The sequence below is a fragment of the Suncus etruscus genome, chromosome 1, assembly GCF_024139225.1.
Source record: "Suncus etruscus isolate mSunEtr1 chromosome 1, mSunEtr1.pri.cur, whole genome shotgun sequence".
Lineage (NCBI taxonomy): Eukaryota > Metazoa > Chordata > Mammalia > Eulipotyphla > Soricidae > Suncus > Suncus etruscus.
Window position 1 is genome coordinate 61,228,616 of NC_064848.1, and position 21,209 is coordinate 61,249,824.

At 39.5% G+C, this 21,209-nt stretch overlaps 1 protein-coding gene across 1 annotated transcript in view; it reads left to right on the plus strand.

Moving 5' to 3' along the window:
* The window catches only part of UNC13B (unc-13 homolog B), a 246,002-nt gene that overhangs the window by 30,274 nt on the left and 194,519 nt on the right, over positions 1-21,209 (plus strand). The window contains exon 2 of the mRNA XM_049772923.1: positions 18,503-18,532. Coding sequence (XP_049628880.1) covers positions 18,503-18,532 — 30 coding nt within the window. The remainder of the gene's footprint in view (positions 1-18,502; positions 18,533-21,209) is intronic.

Consider the following 21,209-nt stretch of genomic DNA (forward strand, 5'->3'; position numbering starts at 1 on the left):
CTTTTGGATTGTTTTTTGGGTTTCCACTTCATTGATTTCTGCCCTAAGCTTTGTTATTTCCTTCTGTCTCCCTATATTTGGTTCCTTTTGTCAAGCATTTTATAATTCTATAAATTGCATCATTAAGCTATTCAGGTATGTTCCTTCTTTCTTCCTGATGTGTGCTTGCAAAACTATACATTTTCCTCTAAGTACTGCTTTTGCTGTGTCCTATAGATTCTAATAAATTGTGTCTTCATTGTCTTTTTTTTGGCAGGAAAGTTTTGATTTCCTCTTTGATTTCATCTCAGACCCACTGGTTGTTCATTAGTAGGCTGTTTAATTTCCAGGTGTTAAAGTTTTTTTCTTGTGTCCCTTTATAGTTCACATCTAATTTTAGAGCCTTGTGGTTAGCAAAGGTAGCCTACAAAATTTCTATCTTCTTGATTTTATGGAGGTATGTTTTATGTGCCAGCATGTAGTCTATCCTGGTGAATGACACATGTACATTGGAGAAGAATGTGTATCCAGGTTTCTGGGGGTGGAGTGTCCTATATATATCGACTAGGTCTCTTTCTTCCATTTCTATTTTCAGGTCTAGTATATATTTGTTGGGTTTCAATCTGGTTGACCTTTCAAGTCTTGAACAGGGCTGTGCTGCGGTCTCCCACAATTATTGTGTTGTTATTTATATTCTTTTTCAGATTTGCCAACAATTGTATTAAATATTTTGCTGGTACCTCATTGGGTGCATTTATGTTTAGGAGAGTGACTTCTTCCTGCTGTACATATCCCTTAATTAGTACAAAATGTCCATCTTTGTCTCTTACAACTTTTCTGAATATAAAGTTTGCGCCATCTGATATTAGTATGACCACTCCAGCTTTTTTTTGTTTTGTTTTGTTTTTTCGGGCCACACCCGTTTGATGCTCAGGGGTTTCTCCTGGCTAAGTACTCAGAAATCGCCCCTGGCTTGGGGGTACCATATGGGACGCCAGGGGATCGAACCATGGTTCTTCCTTGGCTAGTGCTTGCAAGGCAGACACCTTACCTCTAGCGCCACCTCGCCGGCCCTCACTCCAACTTTTTTAAGGGTGTTGTTTGTTTGGATGATTTTCCTCCAGCCTTTAATTTTGAATCGATGTTTTTTTTTTTTTGTTTGTTTTTTTTTTGTTTTTGGTTTTTGGGCCACACCTGGTGACACTCAGGGGTTATTCCTGGCTATGCACTCAGAAGTCGCTCCTGGCTTGGGGGACCATATGGGACACCGGGGGATCGAACTGCGGTCCATCCTAGGCTAGCGCAGGCAAGGCAGGCACCTTACCTCTAGCGCCACCACCCGGCCCCTTGAATCTATGTTTGTTCTGACTATTCAGGTGTGTTTCTTGTAGGCAGCAGAAGGTGGATTCATTTTGTTGATCCATTTAGCCACTCTGTGTCTCTTAACTGGTGCATTTAATCCATTGACATAGAGATAATTGTCATTGGATTTAGTGCCATCTTTGTGTAGATGTTTGGTGTGTCTGTTGGTTAGTTTTATCTTAAAGTAGACCTTTTAGTTTTTATTTTAAGGCTGGTTTTGAGTCTGTAAAGTTTCTGAACTGTTGTTTATCTGTGAAGCTATGTATACTTCCTTCAAACCTGAAAGTGAGTTTTGCTGGGTGCAGTATTCTAGGTGAAGCATTTATTTCATTGAGTTTTGTCACTATGTTCTACCACTGCCTTCTGGACTTGAGTGTTTCTTGTGACAGGTCTGCTGTAAATCTCCAGGATGCTCTCTTGAATGTAATTTCCCTTATTGATCTTGCTGCTTTCAGTATTCTGTCTCTATCTGTGGGATTTGTCATAGTGACTAGAATGTGTCTTGTGGGGTTTTTCCTGGGGTCTCTTTTAGCAGGTACTCTTTCAGTATGCAGGATTTGGTTGTTTGTATTCTTTAGCTCTGGTAATTTCTCTGTAATGATGTTCTTGACTGTTGATTCTTCCTGGAGATTTTCTTCCTGGGTTTCTGGGACACCAATGATTCTTAAGTTGTTTCTGTTGAGCTTATCAAAGACTTCTATATTTTTTTCTTTTCTTTCTTTCATTTTTTTTTTTTTTGGTTTTTGGGTTACACCCAGCAGTGCTCAGGGGTTACTCCTGGCTCTGTGCTCAGAAATCGCTTCTGGCAGGCTTGGAGGACCATGTGGGATGCCGGGATTTGAACCACTGACCTTCTGCATGTAAGGCAAACACCTTACCTCCATGCTATCTCTCCGGCCCCAAAGACTTCATTTTTTATCTATTTACATTCTTTGAGTAATTTTTTCATTTTCTGATCAATTGCTTTAAGGCTTTTTTTTTTTCCAATCTCTTCTGCTGTATGAACTTGTTATGCCTCTTATCTTCCAGCTCACTAATTCTATTCTCAGCTGCTGTTACCCTGTTGGAGAGACTTTCCATTGAGTTTTTCTATTCGTCTACTGAGTTTTTCAGACCTGTTATTTGACCTGTTATTTCAGTTTGGAGTTTTCTGATTTCTATCTTCATATTCTCTTGATTCTTATTAGTGTTCTGTTCAACTCTGTCTATGCTTTCTTTGAGTTCTTTGAATATTGTTCATATTTCTTCTCTAAACTCCATATCTAAGAGACTTACTAGATGGTTGGGCGTTTTTGAGTCATCAGAGTTGTGATCTTCATTCTCTATGCCTGGTATTGGTCTGCATTGTTTCCCCGTTATGTATTGTGGGTTTTTCTATGTGTTGTGGTGGTATTCATTGGCTAGATGATGTGCGCAACTGTGAAGCGAAGTGAAGCCACACAGGATCAAGTCTTAGGCCTGAGCAGGCAGAGAAAAGTCCAAAGATACTGTTGTGTTTCAGAGACACAGCAGAATTCAGCTGGCTCCACCCTTTTTGGGCGGGTCGACTCACCTCTAAGGAAGGGGAACCCTCAGGGAAGAAAGCCACACAGGATCAAGTCTTAGGCCCAAGTTTTCTCATTACTACTTTATCGTCCGGTTGAGTTTTATAGACTGTTCTTTCCATGGTTTCTTTGTGTTCTTTGAACAGCTTCTCTAAAGTCCTGATCAGAGAGGTTATATACATGGGCTGATGTTGAGTCTTCAGAATTAGCATTTCCTGTCACATTTTGTGATGGAGTTCTGTGTTGTTTTCCATTGTGACGTATGTAGTGTGATGCTGTTTATTATGCATTGTGGTGGGGCTCCTTGACTTGGAAAAATGCACAGCCATAGAATGAAGTGGAGTGGCTACACTCTTGCCTGGGCTCAGTCACTTCATTTCAGTTAAAAATGTGCTTTTTAATCTAAGTGCCACCATAGTCCATAGCCATTTCTGCCCACCTTTCTTGTCTGCACATACTGACCTCAGGCCAGTTCAAAATGGTGCTTTTTAGTGCATGTGCCACCCACAGCCTGTAGCTGCTCTTGTAGCTGCAGGTCAACAGTCAGTTATTTATTTATTTATTTATTTATTTATTTATTTTTCCTAGCCACATTCCTGCCTAGGTGCACTCATCTAATTTGAATTCAAAATGGCACTTTTTAGTCCAAACACTGCAGGTCAACAGTTCTTCTTCTTCTTCTTCTTCTTCTTCTTCTTCTTCTTCTTCTTCTTCTTCTTCTTCTTCTTCTTCTTCTTCTTCTTCTTCTTCTTCTTCTTCTTCTTCTTCTTCTTCTTCTTCTTCTTCTTCTTCTTCTTCTTCTTCTTCTTCTTCTTCTTCTTCTTCTTCTTCTTCTTCTTCTTCTTCTTCTTCTTCTTCTTCTTCTTCTTCTTCTTCTTCTTCTTCTTCTTCTTCTTCCCCTTCCCCTTCCCCTTCCCCTTCCCCTTCCCCTTCCCCTTCCCCTTCCCCTTCCCCTTCCCCTTCCCCTTCCCCTTCCCCTTCCCCTTCCCCTTCCCCTTCCCCTTCCCCTTCCCCTTCCCCTTCCCCTTCCCCTTCCCCTTCCCCTTCCCCTTCCCCTTCCCCTTCCCCTTCCCCTTCCCCTCCTCCTCCTCCTCCTCCTCCTCCTCCTCCTTCTTCTTCTTCTTCTCCTCCTTCTTCTTCTTCTCCTCCTCCTCCTCCTCCTCCTCCTCCTCCTCGCCATGCTCTTTCCTGGGCATACTCACCTGAGTTCAATTCATAATGGCATAAAATTTTACTAACTTGATTTAAACACCTTGATTTATTTATTTATTTATTTATTTATTTATTTATTTATTTTATTTTATTTTTTTGGTTTTTGGGCCACACCCGGCGGTGCTCAGGGGTTACTCCTGGCTGTCTGCTCAGAAATAGCTCCTGGCAGGCACGGGGGACCATATGGGACACCGGGATTTGAACCAACCACCTTTGGTCCTGGATCGGCTGCTTGCAAGGCAAACACCGCTGTGCTATCTCTCCGGGCCCTAAACACCTTGATTTTACAAGATCTTTTTTTAGTGTTCCAACACCAATCCCACCAACATTGTGATATTCCCTTCACTATTGTCCCCCATTTTCCATGCCCCTCCAGATTTTCCCCTTGGCAGGGGAGATAATTTGCTATATGTTGCTTGTTACAATTAAATGGTAAGGGGATTAATCCAAAAACTTTAGGTATAGCAATTTTGTAAAAAATTTTATATCTCACAATGGGGTTATTAAATAATTGTATGGTGGCTTACTAAGCTGTTTTTTGCTAGTTGTGCATTCTGTATTGTTTTCATTTTTGAATTTAGTTGGTTCTATATGATACTTGTATGTCCCTATTGAGGTGTTAGTATTGAGAATGTTGTAGGTGATGTGGCCACACGTTCTAGAAATTCTAGGATCTGTGGATCTGGGCTAATTATATTTACATGATAGAAACTGTGGGGTGTAGCTGTGACTGCTGTGGCTTCCATATGGAGGGGTTAAGGGAGGCTGCCCATCCCCACTCAGAAGATCCCAGAGTTTTCAGCCTCACTACCAGCATACCTGGAGTTTTTGTCCACTAGATGTCTCTGCAGAGATTTGTGATGGAGCCGTGAAGCTGGGCCATTGGCAAAGTAGCGATTTTGGGGTGTTAATGATTCTACCACTTGGCAGGGCTATATGACATTGGCCTCCCCTTCGCACCAGGGCGCTCCATAATTTTCACTCATATTTTCCCCCCATTTTTTGATAGAGTTGTATTTTTTCTGTAGACTTCTAAAAGTGTTTTATGATTTTGGATATTAACCCTTTGTTAGATGCATTTTGATAGTTCTTTATGAAGTTTATATAATATACCCGTTTTCAGTGAAGCACAGCACAACCTTAAAGAATGAATGCTAAAACATTATTGTGTGCACAAATAATGCATTTTTGTGTTGCTTACAAAGATAAACATATGTTTAACTAACCTGGACTTTAACAGGAAAGATAGATATGAAAGAATGTAACCAATATAGAAAAGCATATGATAAAGGAAACTATTGAGGAGTCACTGTAATTGAAGAAATTTTATTTGGTGGTAGTTGCTGGGGATGCTTTGGTCATACTCTCTCCTTTTTTCACATTAGAATTTTTGGGGGGCTGGAGTGATAGCACAGTGGCAGGGCATTTGCCTTGCAAGTGGCTGACCTGGGATGGACCTGGGTTCGGTTCCTGGCATCCCAGATGGTCCCCTGAGCCTATCTAGAGCGATTTTTGAGCACAGAGTCAGGAGTAACCCCTGAGTGCCATCTGGTGTGGCCCCAAAACCAAACCTCCCCCCAAAAAAAACCCCAGAAGAATTTTTGGAAAATATAACATGAAGACAAAAGATAAAAATATATAATATTTTTGGTCTTTCTCAATACTGCTTGAATGTGTGTATAAATATATGTATAGTTAAACTATATTTATTTTATTTGTCTCATACCCAGTGATGCTTGGGGCTTACTCTTGACTCTGCATTCAGGAATTACTTCTGGCAGTGCTTAGTACCATATGGGATGCTGAGGTTTGAACCAGGTTGGCCACATGCAAGATAAATGCTCTCCTTGCTGTATTATCTCTCCACCTCCTAAAATACATTATTTCTGTTAAACTTTTTTTTTTGGCCACACACAGTGACGCTCAGGGGTTACTGGCTATGCACTCAGAAATTGCTACTGGCTTGGGGGACCATATGGGATGCCAGGGGTTCAAACCGAGATTCATCCTGAGTCAGCTGCTTGCAAGGCAGGTGCCCTACTGCTGCGCTGCTGCTATGACCCCTTAAATTTTTTTGATTAAATACATTATTTTTAGATCAAATCCAGGAACCAGAGCAATAGTGCAGCGGTAGGACATTTGCCTTTCACGTGGCTGATCCAGGATGGACCTGGGTTCAATCCCTGGCATCCAATATGGTTCCCCCAAGCCAGGAGCAATTTCTGAGCACATAGGCAGGCGTAACCCCTGGGTGTCACTGGGTGTGCCCAAAAACAAAAACAAAAACAAAAAATTATAATAGCCACTTAATCCTAATGATATATTAGACAAAAAAATTCCGAATTTTTAAAAACTCAGCCAACAGTAAATAATTTATTTTATATTGCAACACAATTTTAATCTGCTTATATATGCTTTATATAAGTATGTAGGCTATGAAATGAAAGACTTTAGGAAAAAAGATTTCCATGATGCTGATCATCCACTGAACTAATTTCAGAACAAATGAAAATGCCTATCATTTTTATGAAAATATTATGGTGTACAATTTTCATTGTGCAGATTAACAGAGATAGAGAGTTTAAATAACTTGCCTGAGGTCTCAGACAAATAAACAGTGAAATCTGAAATTCAAATCCAGATTCAAAACCTTATGTTTGTTTGTTATGGTCTACAACCTTCTCTCTGCAGTATTTTTTACCACATTTACTAACTGAAACAGCTAGTGTTCCATTTATAAAATAGGCAAAGAAAAAGAAAATACATTCTTTAAAACTGTATCGATGTGTGAGCCAAAGAGAAAGTACAGGGGTTAAAGTACTTGCCTTGCATACAGCCAACCCCAGTTTGTTCCCTAGTATCACATGTTTACCAAGTAGCTACAAGAACCCCAAGAACAGAGCCAGGAGAAGCCCCTGAACACAACCACTATTTTGCAGTCCAAAAAGAGTTGATATGGATAGTTACAAGTGTAACCAAATTTGTATATGTGAATATGTCTATGATTCATATGTTTCTTTTTTGGGTCACACCCAGCAGTGCTCAGGGGTTACTACTGGCTCTATGCTCAGAAATCGCCCCTGGCAGGCACAGGGGACCATATGGGATGCCAGGATTCGAACCACCATCCTTCTGCATGAATGGCAAACACCTTACCTCCAGGGGACCATATGGGATGCCAGGATTCGAACCACCATCCTTCTGCATGAATGGCAAACACCTTACCTCCATGCTATCTCTCTAGCCCCACATTATGTTTCTTTTCTTTTTTTTTTTTTTTTGTGGTTTTTGGGTCACACCCGGCAGTGCTCAGGGGTTACTACTGGCTCTATGCTCAGAAATCGCCCCTGGCAGGCACAGGGGACCATATGGGATGCCAGGATTCGAACCACCATCCTTCTGCATGAATGGCAAACACCTTACCTCCATGCTATCTCTCTAGCCCCACATTATGTTTCTTAAAGTCTTAAATATCATTGCCAATCTTCAGTTTTACTTCATAGCTATTTATCATGGCTTAAAGAGAATACTGATACAGTATATAAAAATATACTGCCCTATGTTTGAAAACCGTAAATCAATATCCTAAAGAATCAACAAAATTGACTACATGTAAACTCCTTCTCAAACCAAAAGACAAACAAGGACTTACGTCAAGCTTCAACTAACAAAGCCAATGACTAATTCTAAAGTAAACATAATCCAAGTTATAACTGCAAATGTACAAGTGCTCAAGTATAGCTTTTTTAATGTTTTCTAAATAAAACTCAGCTGTAACAGTTTACATTAATACACATCATATTTCTATGGTTACTACTTATAGTAATCAAGCCTAGCTATGCACAACAGAGTCAGTCTAGTTGTCTTTCCACCTAATTCCTTCACTAGACAAGAAACTCTTAGAGGTTAGCTTAGAGTATAAGAAAAACCAAGATATTTTAACTTATTCAATTTAGTGATTTAACTATCATATCTAAAGTCCACATATTAAAATCTCTTATCTCAGGGTCAGGGTCATGGTGGTAACTAAAAGTTAGTTGTAGCATATGCACTGTATACAGGAGAACCAGGTTTGATCCCCAGAACTCCCATAAGAACCACAGGGTGTGGCCCCAAAATAATAATACTCATATAAGTTATAACTAGTTATATATAGCTTATATATATAACTAGTTATAAATTAGGGGCAAGTGATAGTATAGTGGGTAGGGTGCTTGCCTTGCACATGTCCAACCCAGGTTCAATCTCCAGCATTCCATATGGTCCCCTGAGCACTGCCACCCATAATTCCTGAGTGCAGAGACAAGAACATTACCAGGTGTGTCTCAGAACAACAAAATAAATAGTTACAAATTATAACCACTTCTTAGTATTAATTAAAATGTATCCAATACCCCACTGGGAAGTTCTTAATTTCTGATACATATATTAAGTCAAATGGTTTACTGAGCATTATCTTGTAAGTGAAATTTTTTTGGTCCTATTTAAGATAATTTCCAGGGGACTCAATCTCAAGGCCCGCTGTACAACATTTGTGGCCCTGCCCTAGAGGAATATTTTTTTGTTTTGTTTTGTTTTAGTTGTTTGGGTCACACCCCCCAATGTTCAAGGCTTACTACTGACTTTGCACTCAAGGATCACCCGGACTTTGCCTCCTGGAGCCCCCAGGTAAATTGAGTTTGAGACCCCTGATTTTAAACTAAGAACAAGGTAGAATTCCAATAATTAAAGCACTTGCTTCATGGATGGAACTAGAGGACATCATGTTGAGTAAAGTCAGAAGGAAAGGGATAGATTCAGAATGATCTCTCTCATATGTGGGATTTAAAGACACGTGGAGGGCCCGGAGAGATAGCACAGCGGCGTTTGTCTTGCAAGCAGCTGATCCAGGACCAAAGGTGGTTGGTTCGAATCCCGGTGTCCCATATGGTCCCCCGTGCCTGCCAGGAGCGATTTCTGAGCAGACAGCCAGGAGTAACCCCTGAGCACCGCCGGGTGTGGCCCAAAAACCAAAAAAAAAAAAAAAAAAAAATAAAGACACGTGGAAATATAACAAAGTCAAAGACAAGTGGAGAACTTATCCATAAAATTGAGTTGGGAAGGTTCAAATTGGAGGGGCGTTGGGACCTTGAGGGAGAGAAGTGGTAAACTGGTTATAAGTATAGTGGTTGAAATTATGTGTATGAAAGCATTATTAATAGTATTGTAAACTACAGAATCTCAGTTTTTAAAACGGGAGGATCAGAGTAACAGTATCAACAGTATCAAGGTAGAGCGCTTGCCTTGCACACAGCTGACCGAGGTTCAGTCCCAGAAGACCATATGGTCCTGAGTCCAACCGAATGATTCCTGAGTGAAGAGCCAGAACTAAGCCCTCAATACTGCCAGGTGTGGTCCACAAATTATTTATGTGTGTTTGCAGGGGTAAGGAGAGACAGTATAGTACATAGTGTTGCATGCATCTGACACTGTGTTGATCCTCAGCATCCTACATGGTTGGTCCTCCAAATGACCAATGGTGATTCCTGTGTACAATACCAGTAGTAAGGGGCCGGAGAGATAGCATGGAGGTAAGGCGTTTGCCTTTCATTCAGAAGGTCATCGGTTCGAATCCCGGCGTCCCATATGGTCCCCTGAGCCTGCCAGGAGCGATTTCTGAGCATGAAGCCAGGAGTAACCCCTGAGCGCTACCGGGTGTGACCCAAAAACCAAAAAAAAAAAAAAAAAAAAAAAAACACAATACCAGTAGTAAGTTGTAAGCAAAAACAAAAAAAATGTGTTTTAATGAATGTTTAGTATACCAAAGATTATTTCCTCCTATGATTGATTGCAATAGAATAGAAAGTTTGAGCTCAAAAAAAAAAAAAAAAGAAAGTAAGTTTTATAGACCTATGGAAATAGCATTCAAAGTAAGAAATATCCATTATGCAGAAATAAGAGATTGTAAAAAATCTAGATTAAAGTTCTGCTAAAAATGCTGGCTCATTCCAAGCAATCAATAAATATTAATTATATCATACATATGTTTGGCAATAAATCCTCAAATACCAAATAATGGTGCTTTATTATATTTTAATGATTCCTTAACTATGAGATTAGAATTATTGATGCAGTAATTAACAAAGACCCTTCCCTGTCTAGTTTGGTTTTCTATTTTTTATTTTGTTTTTGTTTGGGGGTCACACCCAGCATTGCTTAGGGGTTACTCCTGGTGCTGCACACAGGAATCACTCCTGGCCGTACTCAGGGTACTAGAGAATCTGAGACCATTGAAGTTGGGTCAGTCACATACAAAGAAAGCTTCCTACCCACAGTACATTTGTTCCAGCCATTTGTCTGCTTTGTTTAGTTTTCACATATATTTTCAAGTGACTTCTTTTTTCTTTTTTTTTTTTTTTTTTGGTTTTTGGGTCACACCCGGCGGTGGTCAGGGGTCACTCCTGGCTGTCTGCTCAGAAATAGCTCCTGGCAGGCACGGGGGACCATATGGGACACCAGGATTCGAACCAACCACCTTTGGTCCTGGATCGGCTGCTTGCAAGGCAAACACCGCTGTGCTATCTCTCCGGGCCCTCAAGTGGCTTCTAATACTTCATAGTTTCAAACCAATTACTGAATTGTCACCTTTTTTGCTTATTAGAGGTTTTCAAACTATTTTTTTTAATTTCTTTTTTTTAACTTTATTTAAAGAAAATGCATGACATAGTTGATATAGTTGACCAAAATACGTTTGTTTCCAGGTAAGTGAGAGCAAAATTATTTAAAAATGAATAGAAAGAAAAAATAAAAAAGAAAAAGTAAGAGAAGAAAAATTTTAAAGAAAAACAAGTACAGTAGCAAGCATATATGTGAAAAATTATTGTATCTCCAAAGATCATTAATATAATGGCAGAAAGTTAAGTAAACTCTTGCTTATAGCTGTCTATTCTGTTAAATTTGTGTGCTCCTATAGGGATGACAGTATCAAATAAATGAAATTTACCAACTGTGCGGCAGTTAGGAAAAATGAAGTCATGAAATTTGCTTATACATAGATGAATATGAAGAGAATTATGCTGAGTGGAATGAGTCCGAGGTAGAATGGTAGCTATAGAATAATCTCACTCGGGGTCCAGAGCAGCCATCTTTCTCCCACCTCCTCTCAATATGGACTATTGTCTGCTACCAGATTCAGCTCCAGAGGGATCCCCATCTTGAGGACACTACTTGAGGACCCTGACTCTGCAAACCATTTTTTCAGAATCCAGAAGACAAACAGTGTGAGATGAAAATGTGCCTTGGATCTTATCCCCACCCAGACTATCTCAAAAGACTCAATGGAGATATCTATAATTTCTTTGTATGTTACATCCTTAATAATTATAACTTAGTGTTTATTTCCATATGTAGAGATAGCCTGCCATTCCCACTTTTTTCTTTTCTTTTTCTTCTTTTTGGGGGGAATGTTTTGGTTCTGCTTAGCAGGAAATTCTAGTAGAAATTCTTGCTTGAGAAAAGAACTCAGGTCGAAACCAGACCAAAGAGATTGTATAGCTTATTGCACCAAAAATATAATCTGGTATTTTTTTTCCTGCATAGGAACACTAAAATGAGGAAATCTTATGTATAGCAAAAAGTTCTTTTCTAAAAGGGATAAAGAACTCATAATTTTATAGTGCAAGGGTGCCTTCCTCCCTGAACAATCACTATAGAGACTTGACTTAAACCTCATGTGATCAAACATTGACTGCCCAACTCCGATCCCCAGATCCCAACCTTAGAACATCCCATATGGTCCCATAGCCTGCCAGGGTGTGCAGAACCAGGAGTAACCCCCTGAGCACTGCTGGGTGTGGCCCAACAACTAACCAATCAATAAAGTTAAAAAAATCTTGAGATTAAAAAATAAATTGGTAGGAGATTGTCAAGTGGTAGAACACATGCCTAAAATGTGAAAGGTACTTAGTTCAATCCAGAGTACCACATCTCTTGTTTTATACATAGGTACAGAATAAAAACATGATCTTGAAAACATGTTATTGGGTATTTTGGTCTTGTTGGACTTTTTATATTAATATCTTTATTTAAACAATTATTGGAGTTCGTTGATACAAATTTGGCATTTATTCTTTAGTTTCGGACCACCACTGGTGATATTCAGCTGCTACTCCTGGCACATTGCTCAGGATTGCTCCTATTGGTACTCAGGGGCCATGGGTGCTGATGATGAAACCTGTCCCTCCTCATGCAAATAATCTGTTCTATTCTGCTGAACTATTTCTGTGGTTCCTGGTTTGGCCCTTATTCTAAGAGCTATGAAATAATAGCTTGATACTTTATTTTTTAAATATAGTTAAGAAATTTTATTCTAAAAACCTGCCAGGAATGACTTTTGGCAGGTTTGTGGTACAATATGGCATGCTGGGGATTGAACCTAGGTTGACTGTGTGTAATACCTGCTGTGCTATCACTTTAACCCCACTCTTATATTTTCATTATTTAAAAAATGCACTGATTTTGAGTTATAAAACCAACACCAGAGTATAGTGGAGAGGGCACTTATCTTGCATGCAGCTGACCTGGGTTAATCACCATCTTGTATGGTCACCAGGAGTGATTCCTGAGGGCAGAGACAGGAGTAACCCTTGAGTGTTGCTGGTTATGGCCCCAAAACAAACAACCTCCCCAAACCATCCTCCCTCCAAAAAAATACCCAACCTCAAAATGGATCTTAACAGATTTGAAGCCCAAAGGACTTGTCAAATACTGTCAGGCTGAGCCTGTCTGTCACAGCAACTTCTAGACACTGAATGTGCCTAAAATCCCTTCTCAATACTAATAGTGTATAGATTCCTTTTTTACAATTAAAGAAAAGACAGAGTAATATTGTATAGGAGTACCTGAAACTGCCTCATTCCAAACAGAAACTATATTTAATAATAACCCAGTTGCAGGCAGGCTGTGTCTGCATATTTACAGCATGGTGTAGTACCTATTTTGACCAACTATGAAACAACTTCTGACATTCATACAATAAGATGTACATTTGCCATGTGGAGAAAATTGAAGAGGGGGAATGAAAGGCAAAGAGTGTTGGCTCACTTTTGGTTCTAGAGCTGATTGGACAGCTAGTCTAGTCCCTTATAGAGTCCATCTCTGCTGGTGGCACAAGTGGCCCAGATGTACCAGATCCGGTGCTGCAGGAAGAGTAGGCCTAGCTTTTCTGTGATCTCATTCACATTCATGGTATTGGAGAGGTATTGCTTGTTAGCAAACACAAGCAAGACTATATCCTTGATCTCATTTTCAGTCAGCATCCTTACAAGCTCTTCACCATCCTTGTTCATATGCTCTCTGTCATTAATGGAAACCACAAAGATCAGACCTTGTATGTTTTGGAAGTAGTTATGCCACATAGGGCTAGATTTTGAAGAAAATGTTTCTTTTTTATTTAATTTCTTTATTTGAACACTATGGTTACAAGGTTATTTATAATACTGTTTTTTTTTTACAATTGCAAAGTTGTTCATGACTGAGTTTGTCATACAATGTACAACATCCTTCATCAGTGCACATTTACCACCACCAATAACCCTAGTTTTCCTCCTGCCTTTCTCCCTGCCTGCTTCAGGGGCTGACTCACTCTCTCTCTCTCTCTCTCTCTCTCTCTCTCTCTCTCTCTCTTTTTCTCTCTCTCTCTCCCTCCCTCCCTCCTCCCTCTCATATATACACTCTTCTTTTTTTTTTCTTTTAGACACTGTTGTTTGCAATATTATTAATAAAGGGGTATCATGTATATAACTGTTTCATTTCAATCCCCAGTTCTTGTCTAGAGTGATCATTTCCAACTGTAATTATATGAAATTGTGGTCCCTTCTCTGCCCTTACTTTATTATTACCCCACTATTTGCTTCCTACCTTAGACTGGTCCTCCTGACCCTTGTCTCTATTGTCCCTGGATATTATTGTCTCTGGATATCTGGATATTATTACCGTACTATTTTTTTATATCCCACAAATGAATGCAATTATTCTACATATATACCTCTCCCTCATTTTGCTCAGGATAATACTCTCCATATCCTTCCATGTAATAAGCAAATTTCGTGATTTAATTTTTCCTAATAGCTGCATAGTATTCCATTGTGTAGATGTACCACAGTTTCTTCATTCATCTGTTCTTGGGCACTTGGGTTGTTTCCAAATCCTGGTTATTGTGAATAGTGCTGGAATGCTGAGGGCTTTTCTGCCTTGTATTTTTTGGGCTACTAAGATATTCTGAGGAATGGTATTGTTGAGTCATATGGAAGCTCAATTTCTAGTGTTTTGAGGAATGTTCATATTGTTTTATGAAAAGATTAAACCATTAGATAGTCCCACCAGCAGTAAATGAGATTCCCTTTCTCCCCACATGCACGTAGCACTAGTCATTCTTGCTCTTTTATTTTATTTAATTCTTTTGGTTTCTGGGCCACACCTGGCGATGTTCAGGGGTTACTCCTGGCTATGGACCACCTGGGACACCGGGGGATCAAATTGTGGTCTGTCCTAGGCTAGTGCAGGCAAGGCAGATGCCTTACCGCTTGTGCCACTGCTCTGACCCTGTTCTTGCTCTTTTAGATATGTGTCAGGTGAATATCATTCCAGCAGTGGTCCCAGGTAGAGATAGCATAGGTGCTTTAAATAACCCAGTGCTTCTCAATTATTTTCTGTCATGGCTCCTAGGAAGAAGAAAACATTTTTCGCGCTCCCTGCGTGACTGTAAATAGTATCTTTATTAAAAAAAACTTTAATCTGCAAAACAAAAATATATAAAATAATTTGAGCTGATTTTTTAAGCAGAGGTGATGTCTGAATTAATGGCTACAATGAGCACGTTTTGCAATGCATAGCTTTTTGAAGTGGCGTTTGAAGCAGGACACAGCAACTCTCAGCTCCAGAGACATACAGAGACATAAACACGAGGCTTAGCTTGTTATGAGAGTGTTTTCTGAGGTCAAACGTGCCCCCCTTTATGGAGCCTCATGCCCCTCTTGGGGGGGTGCATCTACTATTTGAGAAGCACTGAAATAACCAAAGGTCAGTTGCAAGCCGGACTCTCTTAGCCAATAAGCTCACAATTGTCTCTTCCAAGGCCTGGAGTCCAGCTGCCTGCATCCCATTCTCTATTACTACTCCACCCTCGAACAGTGTCTCTCTAGCCACAGAATCATCCAGTGAGCTCAGACACCCACCAATTGATAGCCTGTTTATTTGCTGTCTAGTATTTGCTGTTGCCAGCATCTCTCTCACCCCAACTCTCAGCCCTGGAACTCCATTCCCCAGTGTTATGCAGCTCTCTGGAGGTAAACCTTTCCTTTTCAGTCCTATCTTGCTCTGAGGCAGTGCTTCCCTCCCACAAGTCCCAGACCCAGGGACACATGGGATAATATTATTTATAGTTTCTTCCTTCTGCTACATCTCTTGCTGCCTTTCTGGCAAGGGCACTTCTCCTCCAGCTGTCTGGTACTTTTTCAGGGCTTACTTTCACTTTGTTATTGATTTAGTTATAAATTTGGGGAAGAGATTCTAATTCTAGCATATTTACTCATCTGCCACATTGCCAAAATTCCATCTTTGGAAACATTTATTGAGCATCTTTGTCGACATACTCATTCATTTTTTTGGGGGGAGGGCAGGGTAGAACATATCCAGTGGTGCTTAGGGCTTACTTTTTTTTTTCTTTTCTTTTTTTTTTTTTTTTTTACACCCTCCAGTTCCATCTAACTTGTAGCAAACTGCAGAATCTTCTCTTAGAGCTGAAGATGAGTAGTATTCCATTGTGTTTATATAACACAACTTTATCCACTCATCTGTTCTTAGGCACTTGGGTCATTTATAGTGCCTTGGCTATTGTGACCACCAATCCTTTCACCACTGTCCCTTTCCTCGACCATGTCTTATTTTCCCTTCTGACCCCCACTCCATGATAGGTACTTTCCGCCCTCTTCCTCCTCCTTTAGGCACATTGGTTTACAATACTGTTACTGATAAAATATGCATGTTAATTTATCTCCTTTTAGCCCTTAGTTCTGGTCCAGAGTGATGACTTCCTCTATCTTTAAGGCAGATTAGCTATTGTGTGCCTGAGAAAATAGGTCAGTGGATACAGAATCCTAGGATTATACCCTGTAATCTCAAGGCCCATTACAGAGTGGATTTTTTTAGCAGGCCAGAAATTCAGGAGCTGAGATTAGATGTGTGTGTGTGTGTGTGTGTGTGTGTGTGTGTGTGTGTGTGTGTGTGTGTGTTTAGATATTAACCCCTCAGTGTATCTTTTTTTTTTTTTTTTTTTGGTTTTTGGGCCACACCTGGCGGTGCTCAGGGGTTACTCCTGGCTATCTGCTCAGAAATAGCTCCTGGCAGGCACGGGGGACCATATGGGACACCGGGATTTGAACCAACCACCTTAGGTCCTAGATCGGCTGCTTGCAAGGCAAACACCGCTATGCTATCTCTCCGGGCCTTCAGTGTATCTTATTTTATGTGTCTAGTCCTGGTTTTTAGAGTTTTTCCTTTTGGCTGGAGTCTGAAAGAACGTGGACTCAATTTAGTCATGCCTTTTTCTTATCTACATATCTTTTCTTTCCATAAAACTACATAATAGTGTGAAATTAGATGATAACGAATATTTATATGCTATAGTTGGAATCCCTTCCAGTTTTGACTAAAAATACTACTTTTACATTGTCTTTATAATTAGATACCAAGTTTGTGTTAGAGATTTTCTTTTTTTTTTTCAGTTTTGTGTTTTTGGCTACACTCAGGACCTCTGTACCTCTGTACTCCAGAATTATTACTGGCAATACACAAAACAACTGTATTATGACCAACGTCATAAATCACAGTGTTTAAAATTAGAAAAAGAAAAGGGGGGCAGAAAGATAGCATGGAGGTAAGATATTTGCCTTGCATGCAGAAGGACAGTGGTTCAAATTCCTGCATCCCATATGGTCCCCTGAGCCTGCCAGGAGTGATTTCTGAGTTCATAGACAGGAGTAACCCCTGAGTGCTGCTTGATGTGACCCAAAAACAAAAAAAAAAAAACAAAACAAAAAAAACAAAAACAAAAACAAAAAAAAGAAAAAGAAAACAAAAGGGAAAAAAATTAAACAGGGTTTTAAGATTTTCTTTAAAAGGCAAGTTGCCATAAAGAGCAGAGAGTGCAACTAGAGTAGAGAAGGATCTACTATGAAAGTGATAGTTGGAACTGATCACTCTGGACAAGAACTGGGTGCTGACATGGGATAAAATGACATGCATGGCACCTCTTCATTTACAGTAGGGCAAACCAAAGTATCAAAAAAGAAGAGAGTGAGTTAGTGAAGTAAAATGTCTGCCACAGAGGTAGGCAGGAGAGAGTGGGTAGGAGGCAAGAGGGCATCAGGGAGGGTGAGATTGGAGCTGGGGACATTGGTGGTGGGCAATGTGCACTGATAAAGATTGTTGCACATTGTATGACTGTAACTCAATCATGAACAACTTTATCTGTGGGAAAAAATATTTTGAATAACCTTGTAACCATGGTATTTAAATTAAACAAAAATACTTGATTTAATCTCTGACCTTCAGGTGTTTATACTTCTGTGTGAAAAAAATATATTCAGGAGATTAAAAGTACAAGAAGGAAATAAAAAATGCAAGTCATAGATATTTGTACTCCAATGTTCATTGCATGACTATTCACAATAGTCAAAATCTGCAAACCCAGTGTCCAAGAATAGATAATGGGGTAAACAAACTACAATATATGTACAAATATATATACAGTGGAATATTACTTCTACCTCTTTGTTAGGTAAGAGAATTTTTTGTTAAATGAGATTATTTGAGTTGTTTTGTAAGTACCCTTCTAACTTTGCCTTCAAGCTTTGACCAGAATTTCCAATCTGGGCAGAGAGATAGTACAGTGGGTAAGGTGCCTGCCTACATTTGGCCAATTCAAGTTTGAAGCCTGGTACCAGGGAGAACCCTGGTTTTCCCTGAGTACTTCCAGAGCCATCCCTTAAGCACAAAGTAGGTATAAGCTCTAAGCACTATGGGTATGGACTCCCATTCTGCCTAACACACATGCAAAAAATTTTCAGTTTTTGTTTTTAAGTATAACAACTTAGACTTAAAAATGTCTTGGCACATGGTAGGTGCTCAGAAATGTTGATTATGGGCCAGAATGAATACAGTGGGTAAGGCATTTGCCTTAGCATGCGGTCCTACCTGGGTTTGGTTTCCTGCACCACATAAGGCCTCTAGGTCTGAACCTGAGCAGAGAGCAAGCAGTAAGCCCTGAGCATAGCTGGGTTTGGTCTCAAAACTATAACATAATGTTGATTAAATAACTGTGTAAAAATTCTTTATGATGATCTCTCCCTTTTTTTTTCCTCTTGCAGTTAAAAGAGCTAAATTCCAGGGTTCACCAGGTAAGTCCAATATTTATTAATTTTAAAGAACATTTATTTCTTCATGGATTAAACTCATTAAATTTATTATTATTATTATTATTATTATTATTATTATTATTATTATTTGGTTTTTGGGCCATACCTGGCAGCGTTCAAGGATTACTCCTGGCTGTGTGCTCAGAAATCCCTCCTGGCAGGCGTGGGGACCATATGGAATGTCAGGGATCAAACCTAGTTGGTCCTGGATCAGCTGCATGCAAATGTCCTCCTCTCTGTGCTATTGCTCTGGCTCCTAAACTTGTTAAATTATTAAGAAATGGGGCCGGGCGGTGGCGCTCGAGGTAAGGTGCCTGCCTTACCTGCGCTAGCCTAGGAGACGGACCGCGGTTCGATCCCCCGGCGTCCCATATGGTCCCCCAAGCCAGGAGCGACTTCTGAGCGCATAGCCAGGAGTAACCCCTGAGCATCACCGGGTGTGGCCCAAAAACCAAAAAAAAAAAAAAAAATTATTAAGAAATGAATATGAGATGTTGGTCAAGGGGTACAAATATTTAATTATCTAAGATTAACATTGTTTGGAGATTTACTTTACAACAATGTATCTATAGTCAGCACATTTTAAATACACATAGATGTTAAGAGAATATATTTTTATGTGTGCTCAAATATAAACTCTAAGAAATGGTGACAGTATGAGGCAGTGAGCAATATATTAACTTTATTGTGGTTCTATTTTGCAATGTGTATATGTATCAAATCTTCAGGTTGTATACTTTAAATATATAAAAATTTTCATAGTCAATTAAATTTGTTTAAAGTTGGAAAAAACAATGCTATTATAAAAATTTAATTAAAATTTCTGTCTGTTGTCTAATTTATATAGTGAAAATATGTCCTCTTCCTTTTGAACCAACACAGTTCAACTCAAAACTTATTAGAGGAGGGTTGGAGAGATAGTACAGTAGGTAAGATGCTTGTCTTTCAAGAAGCCAACCTGAGTTTGATCCCCAGCACTACATATGGTTTTCCTACACTCTCTGGAGTGATTCCTGAGCACAGAGCCAGGAGTAAGTCCTGGGTACTGCTAGTTGTGGCATAAAGGACTACCGTGAATGCTGTTTCCAGTACCATTTGGTTCCCCAAAATTGCTGAGAGCTACCCCTAATGGCCTGGAGTAACTTCTATAATTTGTGGTTATGGCCTCAAATAACAAACAATTAAACAAACAGAAGTAATTAAAGTTTATTACATGCCATTGCAGATTTTTTTTGTTTTGTTTTTGTTTTTTGGGCCATACCTGGCAATGCTCAGGGGTTATTCCTGGCTCTATGCTCAGGCATCACTCCTGGCAGGTATGAGGGACCATATGGGTTGCCAGAGATCAAATCCAGGTCATTGCATGCAAGGCAAAAGCTCTACCCACTGTACTATGCTCCAGCCCCAATCTTTTCAGATTTTTTTATTGTGTATGTGTGTGATCCAAAAGAGCATATGTATATATGTGTATTTTTGAATAATTTGCTTTTCCCCAACACATCACAGAAGTTTGTTTTATGTATTTATTTAGATATAATATATAAATTTTGTATACATATGTATCTGTCTTTTTTATTTATTTTCTCTCCTTTTCTCTGTTGGTGTGATGACCTGGGCTATACACATAATTGATTTTATTTTAGGGGCTGACACTTTTTTTTGTTTTTTTTTTTTGGTTTTTGGGTCACACCCGGCAGTGCTCAGGGGTTACTCCTGGCTGTCTGCTCAGAGATAGCTCCTGGCAGGCACGGGGGACCATATGGGACACCGGGATTCGAACCAACCACCTTTGGTCCTGGATCGGCTGCTTGCAAGGCAAACACCGCTGTGCTATCTCTCCGGGCCCAGGGCTGACACTTCTGGCTCTTTAAGTACACATAATTTTGTTATAGATTTCTGCTGTAGGTCCTTGATTAAATTTTTAGGTTGTTTCCATTCTTTTCTATAACAAATAATTCTTAGACCGTTTTCATTGTCTGCTTTTATAAATGTATTCATACAATAGAGTTTGAAATTGAAATTGAAATTGCTGGCTCAAAGGCATAATTTTTAAGTTATTTGCTGCCAGTTTTTTTTTCCTTCAGTATTTTTTTTTTTAATTATGAGAACAAGGATGCAAAGAAAGAGGACAAGGTAAAGTTACAATGGAAGGACAATACATAACATAATTCTCAGAAGTCCCCTTGCTGATATCCCAACTTTGAAATTTCATCCAAAGAACATTAAGATTGTAACACACTGTAGTATTTCTTAACAGCACACAAGGCAATCTAAAGCCATAAAACTTACATAACTCCTTAAACATTACAGGCATAGCATTTTTTTTACATTTCCATATTCATGCATATTAGCTTAAGTTAACCTCAAATCTTAAGTGGGTTCTTTTTAAAGATTAGAGTCAAAGGAGCACAGCAAAAATGGTGTTAGAGTGGCAATTGTTGTTTGCATAGGCCCACCAAAATATGAGGGACATGGAAAGAAATAACCTTGGCCTAAATACAAAGAGACCCGACCCCTGAAGTTTCCTGGCACAAGACCAACTCTAGGCTCCAGGCAAGCTAGATCATCCAATCCAAGACATTGTCTGTAGTGCCAACACACTTTTATTTTTCACACAGTCTCTGTTGTTGGTATCAAGCTTCTGTATTAAAGATCCTGG